Source organism: Balaenoptera acutorostrata, chromosome 15 (assembly GCF_949987535.1).
Source record: "Balaenoptera acutorostrata chromosome 15, mBalAcu1.1, whole genome shotgun sequence".
NCBI lineage: Eukaryota > Metazoa > Chordata > Mammalia > Artiodactyla > Balaenopteridae > Balaenoptera > Balaenoptera acutorostrata.
Window position 1 is genome coordinate 35,552,671 of NC_080078.1, and position 14,924 is coordinate 35,567,594.

The 14,924-nt window shown below is 52.7% G+C and overlaps 1 protein-coding gene across 1 annotated transcript; it reads right to left on the reverse strand.

Annotated features, from left to right (window-relative positions):
* Positions 1–373: 373 nt before the first annotated feature.
* On the reverse strand, positions 374–11,420 carry ALG1 (ALG1 chitobiosyldiphosphodolichol beta-mannosyltransferase). The gene is made up of 13 exons (XM_007181506.3): positions 11,209–11,420; positions 10,199–10,276; positions 9,958–10,061; positions 8,408–8,556; positions 6,841–6,930; positions 6,393–6,503; positions 5,521–5,642; positions 5,300–5,338; positions 4,924–4,983; positions 4,097–4,207; positions 2,848–2,962; positions 1,870–1,945; positions 374–755 (listed from the first exon to the last, which is right to left on the reverse strand). The coding sequence occupies exons 1-13, from the start codon at positions 11,408–11,410 to the stop codon at positions 624–626; spliced, it is 1,389 nt and encodes a 462-aa protein (XP_007181568.2). The 5' UTR covers positions 11,411–11,420; the 3' UTR covers positions 374–623.
* Between the last annotated feature and the right edge of the window lie 3,504 nt (positions 11,421–14,924).

A 14,924-nucleotide genomic window follows, 5' to 3' on the forward strand; every position in this document is an offset into this window, starting at 1 on the left:
ATAAGCATTTCATTTGCGCAAATAAAAACAAACACATACCAAGTATGTTTCCCCCAACCTGGACGCACATCCCTCGCAGAGCCAAGCCCGCTGCACACGTGGCACATCTGACTGCCCTTGCAGGGCGGTGGGCTGCAAAGTCTGTTTTCAAGGCAGGAATCAAAATATTAGGGACACGACCAAGCAATGCTGGGAAAGGCAGACACCAGGAGACAAAACAAGGATGCAGAGATGTTCAAGACGACACAAATATCAGAAAGGTCATAAACTGGGGGAAAGAAAGACTCATAAGACAGGAAGAGAAGAAAGAGAAGGGATTCAGATCCTCCAAAGATGAAAGCAGGCTGAGCCAGCTTCCTGGGCAACAAAAACTCCTGATTATTAAAAGTAACTTCATTCCCCAGGCAGTGCCCACTGCCAGCCTTTCAGCTGCCATCCACCGGGAGGCGCTGCTCTACAGAGTTTGCCCAGGGACTGGCCAGCAGTGGCAGCTGTGAGGAGGGGAGTGGGCCGGCTCCTGGGGAGGAAGATGAAAGGTAAGGAGGGGTGAGTGTCAGCGTGAGGGTCTCTCCATGACGTCGAGCACAGGACACCTCAGGAGTTTCAGTCGTTGGCCCGAGGGGTCACGTGTCTGTAATCAAAGGGAGCACTGTCTGCTTCCAGCTCTCATCCCAGCGAAGCTGCTCTGACTCCCGGAGGTTCTTGCAGAACTGGTTCAGTTTGCCAGCAGGATCAGGAAACTTTGAGAAAAGCATCTAGAAGACCAGAACTTACCTCATCACTGCTTCCTGCCCCCACCCCAGGTTCCACCCCGAGCTGCCCCTCCTCCTTCCCAGCAGCCCAGGCTCCTGCTGCACCCCAAGCCCAGCTGCCGGGCCAGTCATTCTGCCAAAACCCTCCTTCCTTCACCACACTTCCAGAACCACCACCAGTGTCCTGGGGTCTCCAGCGGGACTCCCGCTCTGGCCCAGCTTCCACACCAGGCCTGGCTAACTAACCCTTCTCAACAGCTCTGACCCCAGTGTCCCTGACCCAGCAAGCCCCCTCCCTCACCAGGCGCAGGGGAGCCTTCATGGCCCAGCTATGCTCTATCTCCTGCTCTGCTCCAACCTGATGGCACAGCCAAGCTGCAGTGTTCACCATCCACACCCCATGCTCTGCCGGCAGCCCCCCGCCTCTGCCTCTGCAATGCTCTGCTGTTCCTTCCACCAAGAGCTGGCCTCTACCCAGCACTGTCCTGCCCACGTGCTGAGAACTAGGTGATGCCTGCGTTCTTTCCAACTCTGCTAAACTAAGGTGTCTGCAGACGCCAGCCTGTGGGCTACATGCGGCCCTCCGCCTGTCTTTGTAAATAAAGTTTTATTGGAACACAGCCACACCCCTTCATCCACAGATTGTGGATGCTTTCACGTTACAACAGAGTTGAGTAGTTCTGACAGAGACTATGGCAAAATCTAAAATTTTTTTTTCTGGGCCTTTCCAACGTCTGTTGCCCTTGGTCTCAATGATCAAGAATGATGACGTGTTACTTTTTGTAATTTGTAGTAAGAAATAAGTATCCTTTGAAGATGCCCACCCATCTCATAAGGCCGGCACAGGAAGCTCCCTCGCTCCTCACTCTCCCTTCTCAGATCCAATCACCCCCTAAACAGCACACGGTCCACCTGGCTCTAGCATCACTGTGTGGTGTGAGCTCCGTAAACCTAGATGGCAGGTGGGGCGAGCCCTGATCCCCCCGGGGCCCAATGGAGCCCAGCCTCTGAGACCGCTGCTCGCTCACCCAGACACAGCCCAGGGCCACCCACCCAGCTGCAGGAACAAGGAATCTCCAAAACCCTGCAAGCCGCAGTGTGGGAGCAGACACGCTACCTGCAGCTGAGCTGCCAGCTCCTCTGAGTCCTCGAAGACCAGGCCATTTTCCTCATGTTTCACAAGCTCGTGTAAGCTGCAGAGAGAATGGGGGGGAGGTCTGAGAGCTGCCTGGAGGAGATACAGAACCCAAGCTGCCCACCTGCTCCCCCGCAACTCCACCCACCCGCAGGCTAAGCTGGAGGCAGGAACAGTCAGTCTGGTTTCAGGAAGCCTGTTCTTAGATTTGGCGTCTGAATAGAAAAAAGAACTGGCAGGATACACATTAAAAATCCAAACCAATTTGGGGAAGGAGGGACAGTAAAGGGGTATTTGGACTTTTTGTGCTACATGCTGTCTTCAGTGAGAACGTTCTTGGTAAGTTCTGCCTTTTTTTTCTTAATTCCACAGCAGAGAAACCAGGTAAAAGGCAACCCTGATGGAGGCAGGCTCAGAGGTGATCAAGGGGTTGATCCCAACACGATCTGAACTCGGGGTCCAACATCCTGGATTTCCCATTCAGAAGCTGGCTCCTCAGCTCATGGTGGGGCCACTGTTTCTAGAACCTTTTCTAACACCATCATCTCCAAATGCCCTCTCCTGCCCATCTTTGCCAGGAAGAGCGGAGACAGAAATACATTCATTCAACTGATTCGAACCCAACTACATGAGCTCAGACTAAAGGGACAGAGAGAGATAAGTCCATGTGAGTTGTGCGGGCAATTCCAGCCACCATTCCACCCTGTGAGCACAAGCCCCCAAGTAGAGTACTTAAGACTCCAATTTTTATTCAACATGAGCTCTAGCTAGAAGCCACCCTGTCTGGTGGGGCACAGCCCACCCACAGGGACCAGAGGGCTCCTGCTCCCTATGGGTGGCAGAGCTGCACAGACGGGGAGGTGGAGCCCTCCAGGGAGCTCTCCCGGGCAATTCTGCTGGTTCCCCCCCAGCTGCTGATTTGAGAACCTAACCCTGGGAGGACTGGGTTTCCGCTCCTACCACTGGAAGTTCACGGCGCACACAGGCAAGCAGCACCCGAACATGTCCACCACCTTCATGGGCAGGTCCAGGCCACTGGAGGACCGATGCAGGCAGACGCCCAGGTCCGCAGACCCTGCAGGGCGAGGGTGAGGGGGCCCGTCAGCTCTGGCTATATGCCCGGTGACCACACATCCTGCAGGACTGTGGACCGAGGCCTGCGGGGAGGAGTGGAAAGGGGGTCATAAAGGCCCCAACCCCGCGTACGACTGCCTGGGGTTGGCCGAGAAGCCTGGCAGGAGGCGGGGACACAGAGGTGCTTCCCACCTGCCGCTCCTGGCCTCTCGGCCCTTTCTGAAAACTACCTGCCCTGTCACCAGTGTTTTTCTTTAAAGTGACCCCCTTTTTCTCCTTAACCACGCTATATTTTAAAAGAAGCCACAGCAATGATTGTTTAATGGGTTCTGAGTTTCTGCTTGGGGTGATGAAAATGTTTTGGCAAGGGACAGTGGCGGTGACTGCAAAACACTGTTGAGTGTAATAAATGCCATTGAACTGCATACACTTAAAAATGGAAAAATGGTTAAAATGGCAAATTTTGTTATGTGTATTTTATCACAATAATTAGAAAAAGAACCCAAAGCAGACCCAACAGAAAACCAGCTGTCGCTGTGAAGATAAAGCCAAGGAAGCAACCTCACATCACTCAGTGCCGCTGGAGCTCCTGCCTACAAAAAGGCTCCCCGCCTCCCACTCCGGAGACAGCTTAGTGGCTGCTGAGACCTATCAGCACCGAGCCAATAAGCCCTCCCCAGGGGTCAACAAAGCAAGAGAAGGGAGGGCGGCCCCTTCTCACTGGGAGAGTCCACACTGTTTACCTCGTGGTCTCTGTACCTCCCAGACTTGGGAATTGGCCCCAACCCAAGCCCCGCCCAGCCCTTCTGCCCAGAGGAAGAGCAGGATGAGTGGAGGGCGTGGAGGCCAAGAGCACTCGGAAGTAACTCTGGCAAACAGGCAGGGAGGAGGTGGCACACCAGGAAACAGCCTCATTCTCCAGGAGTCCAGCCAGGGCCCATCCCAGCCTGAGACCTACAAGTGTAGGGCCCCTGAGCAGACCATGGCTTGAAATCATTAAAGGGTTAAAAAAAACAAAGAATATGCAAAAGAACCTGGTAAAACATTCACTATCTGGCCCTCTTCAGAAAAACTCTGTCCCCTGCCCTCAGGTATTCCCTTATAAACCCCCGCCCTCCCCCTGCAGGCCTCTTACCTAGAAGCAAGGGGTAGTCCTCGGCCTCCAGCCATGGGGTACAGACCTGGATGTGCTGGAAATGCTTCTGGCAGATGAGGTGGCTGTAATACTCCTTCAGAGGCCCTTTGCCTTACAGAGAAAACCAGAGTCACTGCACTGGGCCCACATCTGGCCCTGTCCCCCAGCCCCAGGCCTGAGAAGCCCCTGCAAGGGCGTGAGCAGAAGGCCCACCGGCAGCAGCTCCAATCAGGCCCCCATCTGGGCCCCTTCCAGAAACGACCCCCAAGGGGTGTGCACCTGGACTGCTGAGGCCATGGCCATTCCCCCAGCAGGCCTTGGGCTGGGAACACAGCCAGGATAAACTCTGGCCGGGCACCAGAGTGCCCACCAATACAGCTTCTCACACAGACTGCCCCTGTGCCCCGCCCAGATCCCCAGGTGGCACAGCATGAGCAGTGGGCTCCTGCCGCCCCTGGGCGTCCAAGGGCCTGGAGGAGAGGAGCGTCCAAGGCGGGGCAGCTGGCTGAGGACCCTCCTCCTCCAACCAAACCTCCTCTGCCTCTCTTTGGAAACACTTTGACATTGGACAGTGGACTCTCATTTTTTAAAAAAAAAGATGCTTGGAAACTCAGTATCTCTGAGGTCACGCTATCTGAGATTGAAGTCTAGACTCCATGCCCTGCCATGAAGCCCTTCTGAGCCTCAGCCTCCCCCTGTCAAGCTGGTGTAGAAAACCATACATCAGAGAGTTGGGGTGAGAATTAACGAGACAACAAACATCACAGGCCTGACATGCCTCCACTGCCCCGTTTAATACAGGAACAGGGATGGTCCCAGGTGGATACCTGTTATAACACAGACCAGAGGAGGAAGCCTTTCTCCATCGTCGATCAGCTGTTCGAACTCTGTGTTTAGGAAAATAAATATATGATAACCAAGCTCATGTAGTCGGGTGAGTGAGGGGCTGATGCGAGGGGATGGGGGAGAGGAGGAGGGAGCACTGCTCCCAACCATGCAATCCCTTCTCCTGGAGGTGGCAATTCAGAGCTAGGCTGGTCACTCGCTGACCCAAACGGGGACTCACGCCTGCCACCTCCACCCAGTGGCCCTGGCCCTGGGGTCAGGAACACTCTGCCGAGGACATCACGCAAGGCCAGGTGAGCATCCTGCAGCTCAGCAGCCCCCGACAAGCCCAGCTCCTGATCACAGCCATACACCTACTTTCTAATGCTGCCAACAAGATGGAGAAGTCTTCATCCTCTACGGGAAAAGAGAACCGAGTGTCACGGGCCAGTTTCTAGATGCCTCCCCACCCAGCTCAATGTGCTCCCCTTTCTCATCGAGGCCCCGAATACGTGTGGGGTGCAGGCCTGGCAGCGGCGAGAACACAGGCTCAGCCAGGTGCCCATACGAGCCCCAAGTGCCCGGGCGAGTCCTGAGACCTGTCCAGCTCGTGCTGCTGACCAGAAGGGCCGGCCGCCCGGGAAGGTGGGTCACCGTTCCACTCTGGGCATCCCGCTCCGTGAAGGCCGACCTCTCCATGCCCGGGTCCGAGGGTTCTGAGCTGAAGGAGCAGAGAGAGCCCGTGAGCTGCCACAGAGCAGGCCCTTGGGCCTGAGACACGGCCATTCTCCCACCAGAGTGAGGCCCGCAGGCTCCCAGTTGTCGGGGTGCAGCCACGTCAGAGCCACCAGGCGGCCCTACCACCCAAGGCCTGGGCACAGACCTGCACCTTGCTTTGTCTCTTATCTGTATTTATGTGTTGCTAGGTGCTGAGGTCGCAACGGCAGACAAGGCCGACTCAGCCCCTGCCTTCACGGGGCCTTACTGTTCTAATCATCCCCTAGACTTAAGATGAGGACGCTGTGACCCCTCCAACTGCCCCCACGTTACTGAGAGGAACAAAGACCAGCTGTATGGAGAGCCGCTCAGAAGGGCTCTCCCTACCCCTGGGACACGCCCAGAGAACACACAGGTGCACAGACACTGCCATGCGGTCAGGAACCACTGGCAGGAGGGTAAGGACACCCACAGCCTAGAACAGGGCAAACACTTCCTTAAAGGGCCAAAGGGTAAACACTGTAGGCTTTGGGGAGCCATACGGTCTCCGTTGCAAAGCCCAGCTCTGCTCTTGTAGTGTGGAACCAGCCGCAGACAACATGTAAATGAATGAACGTGCTGTGTTCCAATAAAACTTTTTTTACAGAAACAGGCAGCAGGCCTGCAGCCATAGTTTGCCATCCCCTGGATTAGATCTCCAGGTCAGCAGTGAGAATAAAACAAGGCAGCTGAAAGCTGAAGACAGCAGACTTACCAGGCCCTGAATGCAGAGTAGGTGCGGCTCAGCTTCATAAAGAGCTGGTGTTGCAGGTCCAAAGGCGTCTCTTTAAAGAAAGATGCTGGCTTGTCGTAGACGGTCACAGCTCTGCAATGAGATCATTGGGGGGCTCTAGGGAGGGGCGAAGAAAGGCCTAAGGAACATAAGACCCAGAAGTATCCAAAAGAAGAAGGGTGCTTAGGTATCCAAGTCTCAACAATAAGCTTTAGAATTACTTGGAGAAGCACAAAGAGAATTTCTAACATGAACACTTCCTGGACCATCTGGCTGGCTGGGAAAGAAACTCTAGCTTCCTCCTCCCTCAGCCTCCCCAAACCAGTAACCACCTCCCGGAACCCTGAGAGCTCCCAATGCCTTGCAACATGACACAGCAGCTGGGAGTCAACGGCACTGGAAGGGACCCCTCGCCTCCCGAGGCCCCTACTTGATGCCCCAGTTCTCTGCCAGGTCTTCCCGCATCGCATTGGTCACACACAGGTTCAGGTGGGACAGGCGTCCGCAGAGTTTCTCATACCTGAAAAGACGTATCAGTGGTCAGCCCAGAGCTCTCTGGGCCAGGAACCACCACCCCAACCCCATGGGACTCGACACCTTCTGATACAGAAGAGGCCGCAGAGCTGGGATCTCCCAAATCAGGTCACTGGCGAGGCACCTTCCCCGTGTTTGCACTGAGTTCTACCGCCTGTACTATTATTTCCCTCACACCTTTCTTTAGATTGCTTTTCAGCTTAAATACAATTACTTTCAAGAGAAACCATATATCACTACAGAATGGAAAATCCAGTCTCTCTTGCCATAAAATGAAGGAGAAATACAATAAAATCTTGTTATTAAATCTCAGCCACACTGCACTATTCCCTGCAAAGGCTGTGGGGCTGAGGCTCGCTCCCAATGTGTTACAAAGGGAGTTTAGCAAATGCTAGAAAGGCGTTATCAACAGATTAGCTCCAAACTGAGACTTGAGCCCTGGTGACAGGGCAGGACTGAAAAAGAACTGGAAATGAACAGGGTTATTTCACGTGTGTAGGTACCATGGCCTGTTCCTCACTCAGGATGCAGAGAAAGCTCTGGAGTTGGACTGCCTGGGATGGAACTTTGGAGCTCACACGTATTAGCTGTGTGGCAAGTGACATGAGGGCTCTCAGCTTCAGTTTCCTGGTTTGTAAAAAGACAGCTATCACAGGACACCCTTGCTGGGCAGCACTGGAGTCTGAATGGGATAAAGGCTTGGCCTGAGGCCTGGCATGCAGCAAGCGCTCACTGATTGCTGCTGTGACCATCACCCACGAATGACCCATCAGGGGAAACGCCACAGCCGGCCAATGGCTTGAGGCTGCAAGTCCACACCGAGGCAGATGGTATAACTCGGACTCAGAACACAACATTGCTTCCTCCTCCAGGTCCAACCTGCTCCCAAGGCCCTTCTTCCCTCTCCCTGTCTCATCAGCTGCAGCAGACTGTGACCCACGTCCCCGTCTGCCAGCAGCAGTCCCCAGTTTCCATTTGGGTATCTGGTATGGGTGCACCTGGGACCCCAGCTCTCCAGTGGAGCACTTGTCCCAAGCCTGAGACAACGGGGTACTGAAGCCCTGCAGGCTCAGAGGGGGTCAGAGGACGCCAGGTGAGCAGGAGCCAACCACAGGCCTGCTCTCTCCACTGAGCCTGGTGGGGTGGGGATGAGAGCGAGGGGCTCCCAGAGCCTGAGAAACACCTCTGGAGGAAGTGTGGAGAGACATGAGAGGGGTCCTGAGGACACCATTTTTGAGCTCTAAGTCAGCCATTTCTCAGGACTTTTCAGTTTCATGGGCCAACAAATGCGCTCCTTTGCTCAGGCCTGTTTCTATCACTTGTCACCAGCGTCAGCCCAACTCCCCAGCCTTGCCCTCACCCCCACAGGGCATACGGGAATCAGCTTCCCCGGGTCTCCACACTGGCCCTTCTTCCCACCACAGTTTGGGGATGATGTCGGCACCCTCATCCCAGACTCTCACCACTTGGCCAGCAGAACAAGGGGGTGGCCGGGGCCGTGCACCAGACCCATAATGGAGTAGCCGTAGTTGTGCCAGTCGATGACGAGCTTGCTCCCGCAGAGGCAGCCTGCAAACCAGCACACGGCAATGGCGGGCAGGCCCGGAGGGTTCTGGGAAAGAGAGACTTGAAGGAAGAGAAGGAAACCAGACCACGGTCGAGGATAAACCAAGCAAAAATAAAGTACATGGCAAAGAGTCAATTATCTTTACAGAGCTCTTGATAATCGATAAGCAGAAGAAAGACCCTCTTCCTCACCAAGAGGTATAAACAGTCATAAAAGAAAATTGACCAATCTGAGAAGTCCAAGATCACTGATACTCAAGGAAACAAAAAATACTCAAGGAACAAGGAGGTACCATTTTTCACCTATCAGAATGGAAACTCTAAAACACCTAATGATACCTGGTGGTGGTGAGGATGGGGGGAAGAGGCCTCTCTGTTAGGTGGGGGATAAATTGACCCAACCTTACTCTAGAACTATCCAGTAACACGTCACAACATTTTAAAAGTGCATGGACTCTGACCAAGCACTTCCCATCCTAGGAATTTATCCCAAGGAAGAAACTGAACCCATGCAAAAGACTTATGTTCACTGATACTCTCCACCATACAATTTTAAAAGTAAAGGGCTTCCCTGGTGGTGCAGTGGTTGAGAATCCACCTGCCAATGCAGGGGACACGGGTTCGAGCCCTGGTCCAGGAAGATCCCACATGCCGCAGAGCAACTAAGCCTGTGCGCCACAACTACTGAGCCTGCGCTCTAGAGCCCGTAGAGCCCATGCTCCACAACGAGAAGCCACCGCGATGAGAAGCCCACACACTGCAACGAAGAGTAGCCCCCGCTCGCCGCAACTAGAGAAAGCCCATGAGCAGCAATGAAGACCCAATGCAGCCAAAATAAAGAAATATAAATAAATAAAATTTTTTTTTAATTTTTAAGTAAAAAAATCAGGAAGAATCTGAGTGCTCATTAAGATGAGACTAAACAAATACATTAGAATACATCTCATATCAGGATACAATACAGTCAATTAAAAGAAGGAGCTTCTCTACGTTAAGAAGCAGTGAAGGTAAGAGTCTAAGAGTGGAACTCCAGAACTAGAGTGACAACATGGTTCAAATCCTGACTCCAGCACTTCCTAGCTGTGTGACAATGGGTTACTTACAGAACCTCTCTGGGTCTAGGTTTCCTCATCTCTAAGTGTAGGTAACACAAGAACCTACTTCTCAGGATTGTTGTGAAGAATTAAATGAGATAATGCATGTAAAACACTTAGATATGTAACAAGTACAAAATAAGACTACCTGTAAAACACTGAAAAACAGAAGGGATGAGTACCATAAATAGAATGGACACATACCATAAGCTCCTACTCATGTTTTTAAAAGTTTATACACACACATGTGAATATGCAATTTATTTACCAATCTGTACATCTTTTTAAACTGGAAAGTAAGGAAAACTGTTAAAACAGTGGTTCTCACAGCAGGAAGTGGAGCTGACACGTACCTGGAGAAAGATGTAAGCTGCTGGCTTCCTGCACATCAACTTCCACAGCAAGTGCACTGCCTGAAACACAACTTTGACTCCATACTGGAGAATGTGGGGCCCAACTGCAAGTCAGAAAACAACCATCACTAGTAAAGGAGTTCTTGGCGATTTGCAGATCCCCCCACCCCGTGCTCCCCGCCCTCCCCCCCCCCCCCCACACACACAGATTCCGAGAAATCGGGAGTTGACTGCTTCCTACCTGCAAGTCTCTGAAGTTCTGTCAGCCTCACAATCCGAATTCTGTCGCTCTGCAAGAGCTCATCGTGGGGTTTGGAGGCTGAAAAGAATGTCCCTTTTAATGTGCTGGAGAAGATGATCTAATTTAAAGTCAGATGATCCCCGCCCCACAGGCTGAAGAGGGGAGAGTGTTTTGGAACCTCTCTGTTCCTCAGTAGCCAGAACAGAGAATGAGGCCAGTTCTTGTCCAGATTCCACCTGACCACCCACAGAGGGAGGGCTGGAACCTTAGCCATTTTTACTTAGCACAATGCCTGGCACATAGTAGGCACTCAAGCTGACCTAGGTTCCCTGGACGGTGGAATTATCACACCATAGGGAGACCCCTAGGAAGTCTCACTCCAGCCCCTCACCCTGGGGTAGCAGACTCTAAACAGGGACCAGAGGCAACCAGTGCTATTCCTTCTTTCCCCTGACATGGGATAGAGCTACCTTTTAAAGATGTCAAAGTGGGGGAAGATGGAGGAGCGGACACCCCTGCCCCCGCACACTGAGGGAAAACCGCTGGACATCCTGCGAAAAGGAAACATCGCATGCGTGCAGAGTTCTGCGCTGAGGGTGAGGAACGGAGAGGAGACAAGTTGCCTGTCGGCTCAGACACTGCCTGACAGAAGCCTCAGAGATGTGCTTACCAGCACTTGCCCTGGGGTCACACCCACCCGGGTTCCAGTACATCTTTCCACTTACTAGGAGTAAGTGAGACTATGCACTGAGTTCATTTAGCTTAGCGCAGTCCTGGCATATGGCAGGCGCTCGATTAATGCTGACTGTTCCTAGAGACCCACCCAGCAGAGGCTGGGCAGAAACCTGGCAACCGCTATCCAGGCCACAGCCCGGCTCGTCCAATCTCGGAGAGCTGCCCGACGGAGGAGAGGGAAAAGGGGCGTCCCCGCCTCGGCCCCCGTGGGGCGGTCAAAGCCGAGGGTCAAAGGCTGAGAAAGCAGCCTCCCTCCCAGGCCCCCGGGCACTCACTGCAGAACCCCAAGAAGGTCACGGAGAAGCCGCGCTTGGCCAAGGACAGTGCGTGGTACTGCATGCGGGGACTGCGGCCCACGTCGCCCAGCACCACGACAATCACGTGGCGGGCCGCGCGCCCCCACCGCCAGCGCTTCCACGCCACCAGCAGCAGCAGCGGCAGGGCCAGCGCCAGCAGGGCCACGCAGGAAGCCGCCATCTTGGCGGGCCGGCAACCATCACGTGACCGCGCTCGCGCCGGCTGGGCCAGCTGTCCGCAGCCGCAGACCGAGCCTCCTAGGTGGGCGGAGGGAAGGGAGGCGGGGACGTGGTTCCCTGTTCCCTAAGCCGGGGCCCGCGAACCTCCAACCTGGGAGCGGAGGTCTAGTGGTATTAAGGTAAAGTTGTTACTATGTAGGGATCTAGGAACATTTTTTTATTCAAAGTTCTAAGATAATTTAAAATATAGTGAGATAACAATTTGGATGAAACGCATAAGCATAATGTTGAGAAAAGAGACCAGCCAGAGTGCATACTGACTGGTTCCATTATATAAAATCAAAACTACTCTTTACTGTTAGAAGTTAGAGGGGTGACCTGCCTTGGAGGGTCGGGGAGTGAGTGGGAGGGGGCAGTGGGGAGCTGGTGGGGGTGTCCTGGTCTGTTTCTTGATCTGGGTGCTGGTAAGGTGGGTGTGGTCCCTTTGGGAAAATTCATCAAGCAGCAAACATTCATTTTTCAGGATGTATGTTGTACTTGAATAAAACATTTAAAATATAAGGAGAAAGAAGGAGTTCCCTGGAAGTCCAGTGGTTAGGACTCTGCACTTTCACTGCCGAGAGCCGGAGTCCAATCCTTGGCGGGGGAACGAAGATCCCATAAGCAGCATAGCACAGCCAAAAAAGAAAAAAAAAAGGAAAGGAAAAGATAGAGACAGAGAGAGAGAAGGACAATGAAGGAAATAAAAAACAGAATGATTTTAAGTATCCATAGTAAGAAGGGAAAATTTCCCCACTGACCCTCCTGTCTCACCTCCCAAAGTAACCACACTAAAGAGTTTTGTGTGGATCTATGTGACAGTGCTTTGACTTTGAAAGGGGTCCCCTTGAAGCCACCCCCTCTGCCCTCGCCTTGGGAGCTGCCGTGTCAAGCACAGCGACCACCTGCCCTCAGCCCCACCTCACCCACCCACATATTAGAAAAATGACACAGCGCCTCCTCCCTTGGTGAGAGCCTGGATGGGGCAACACCAGGGACCCTAGAACCCAGCTCAGGACTTGGCATGTATCTCATTTGCTTCTCCCAATAGCCCTGTGACTCCCCTTCTTACAGATGAGGTCATTGAAGGTCACAACATTAGGGAGTGTGTGGCAGAGGCAGGGCTTGAAACCTAAGGGTAGAAGAGGGTAAGGGAGGACGAGTACATACGTACGGATGGAGGGATGGGCAGACAGACACCATGGGCGGCCTCGTTAATGCCCCAGTTCCCAGGGAGGCCTCTGCCTTCGGTTACATTGCCAGGGGTGTGAAGCTGGAACACATGCCCTGCCCACTCCGGGCACCCTCTGAGGTGGGACGGGACTGGGATCCAGAGACCTCGGCCTCAGGGGTGCCTTGATCTTGAGCAAGTCACTCTCTATCAGTTGGCTTTCCTGACCTGTAAATTAAGGGAGGGGGACTTCACATCTCAGAGCGCCCCTCTTGTTCTGATGATCTAAGAGGATAAGGACCAGGCACCATGGTTGTGACAAACCAGAGGTAAACGCCTCGTCCTGGAATATGAAAGCCTGATTGAGGAAGGCGTTGGGATCATTTCTCTAGGGAGATAGAGAAGCAGGATGCATCACAAGCCAGTCCTGCTTGTACTGCTGGCCCACTTGGCCAACGTCACACATGAAATTCAGTCCTCCCAGAGGTCAAGAGGGTACTGTTTCCCTTTCCAGAGACAGGAGGCTGAACCTTGGCAGAATTTCCAAGATTAAGATGTGGACTCGGGGGACTTCCCTGGTGGCGCAGTGGTTAAGAATCCACCTGCCAATGCAGGGGACACGGGTTTGAGCCCTGGTCCGGGAAGATCCCACATGCCGCGGAGCACCTAAGCCCATGCACCATAACTACTGAGCCTGTGCTCTAGAGCCCGCGAGCCACAAGTACTGAGCCCGTGTGCCACAACTACTGAAGTCCGCGCGCCTAGAGCCCATGCTCCGCAACAAGAGAAGCCACCGCACTGAGAAGCCCGGGCACTGCAACAAAGAGTAGCCCCCACTCACCACAACAAGAGAAAGCCCCGCGCACAGCAACGAAGACCGAACGCAGCCACAAATAAATTTTAAAATAATAATAATAAAAATTTTAAAAGAAGAAAAAAAAAAAAGATGTGGACTCAGGTGTTGGAATCCCTGAACTACCTCATCCTAGCTGTGAGACAGGGGGTCAAAATAAGTCACTTCCCCCCCAAGAACCTCAGATTTTAAGGTACAAAAGGGGATAAGAATAGTACCCACTTGAGAGGTTGTTGTAGGGGTTAACAGAAGTGATGACAGTGACAGGCTTCACCTGGAACAGTCGTTCTCAGTGGCACACCCAAGCCAGCAAAAAACGGTTCCTGAGGAGTAAAGAAAAACTTACTCTTTTTATGTATAAAGCGCAGATACAGATACAGCACACAAACAAATATGCAATATATCTGTAGTATTAAAATTTCACCAGGGGATTTCCCTGGTGGTCCAGTGGTAACGAATCCGCCTTACAATGCAGGGGATGCGGGTTCGATCCCTGGTCAGGGCACTAAGATCCCACATGCCGCGGGGCCACTAAGCCCTCGTGCCACAACTACTGAGCTCACACGCCTCAACTAGAGCCCACATGCCGCAAACTACAGAGCCCACACGCCCTGGAGCCTAAAAACCACAACTGGAGAAGAGAAAACCCGCACACCACAACTAGAGAGAGGCCCAAGCACTGCCACGAAGAGCCCGCGTGCAGCAACTAAGACCCGATGCAGCCAAAAATAAATAAATAAATCTTTAAAAAAAATTTTCAACAGGGGACTTCCCTGGCGGTCCAGTGGTTAAGACTCTGTGCTTCCAATGCAGCAGTCATGGGTTCAATCCCTGGCTGGGGAACTAAGACCCCACATGCTGCGCAGTGCGGCCAAACAAAAATTTCACAGGAGTTCTGAACAAAAACTTGTGCAGGAGGAACCCTCCCACATCGCTGGTGGTTGTGGAAAATGGTGCAGCTGCTGTGGAAAGTAGTCTGGCAGTTCATCGGTAAGTTAAACGTAAGCGTACAGTTACCCCGTGACCCAGCAATTGCACTCCTAGGCGTATACCCTAGAGAACTGAAGACAGGTTTTCAAACAAAAACCCGTAAATGAATGTTTATATCACCCTCACTTACAGTAGCAGAAAGATGGAAACAACTCAAGTGCCCATCAACTGATGAATGGATAACATGTGATCTATCCATACAATGGAATATTTTTCAGGCATAAAAAAGGAATGAAGCACTGATTCATGCTACAAGATAGATGAACTTTGAAAACGTTATGCTCAGTGAAAGAAGTCAGACACAAAAGGTCACATATTGAATGAGTATTTGTGTGAAATGTCAAGAGTAGGCAAATCCACGGAACCAGAAAGCAGAGTAGTGGTTGCCAGGGGCTGAGGTCACGGGGGATGGGGAGTGATTGCTGATGGATGTGGGGTTTCTTTTTTGGGTGATGAAAATAT

What these genes read in the sequence shown, in the direction of transcription:
- ALG1 (XM_007181506.3), bottom strand. Translation starts at nt 11,410, where the DNA reads ATGGCGGCTTCCTGCGTGGCCCTGCTGGCGCTGGCCCTGCCGCTGCTG. An exon ending in CTTGTTGGCAGCATTAGAAA is followed by an intron (nt 4,984 to 5,299) that starts GTAGGTGTATGG and finishes TCCTAAACACAG; the next exon opens with AGTTCGAACAGCTGATCGAC. An exon ending in TCTGGTCTGTGTTATAACAG is followed by an intron (nt 4,208 to 4,923) that starts GTATCCACCTGG and finishes TTTCTCTGTAAG; the next exon opens with GCAAAGGGCCTCTGAAGGAG.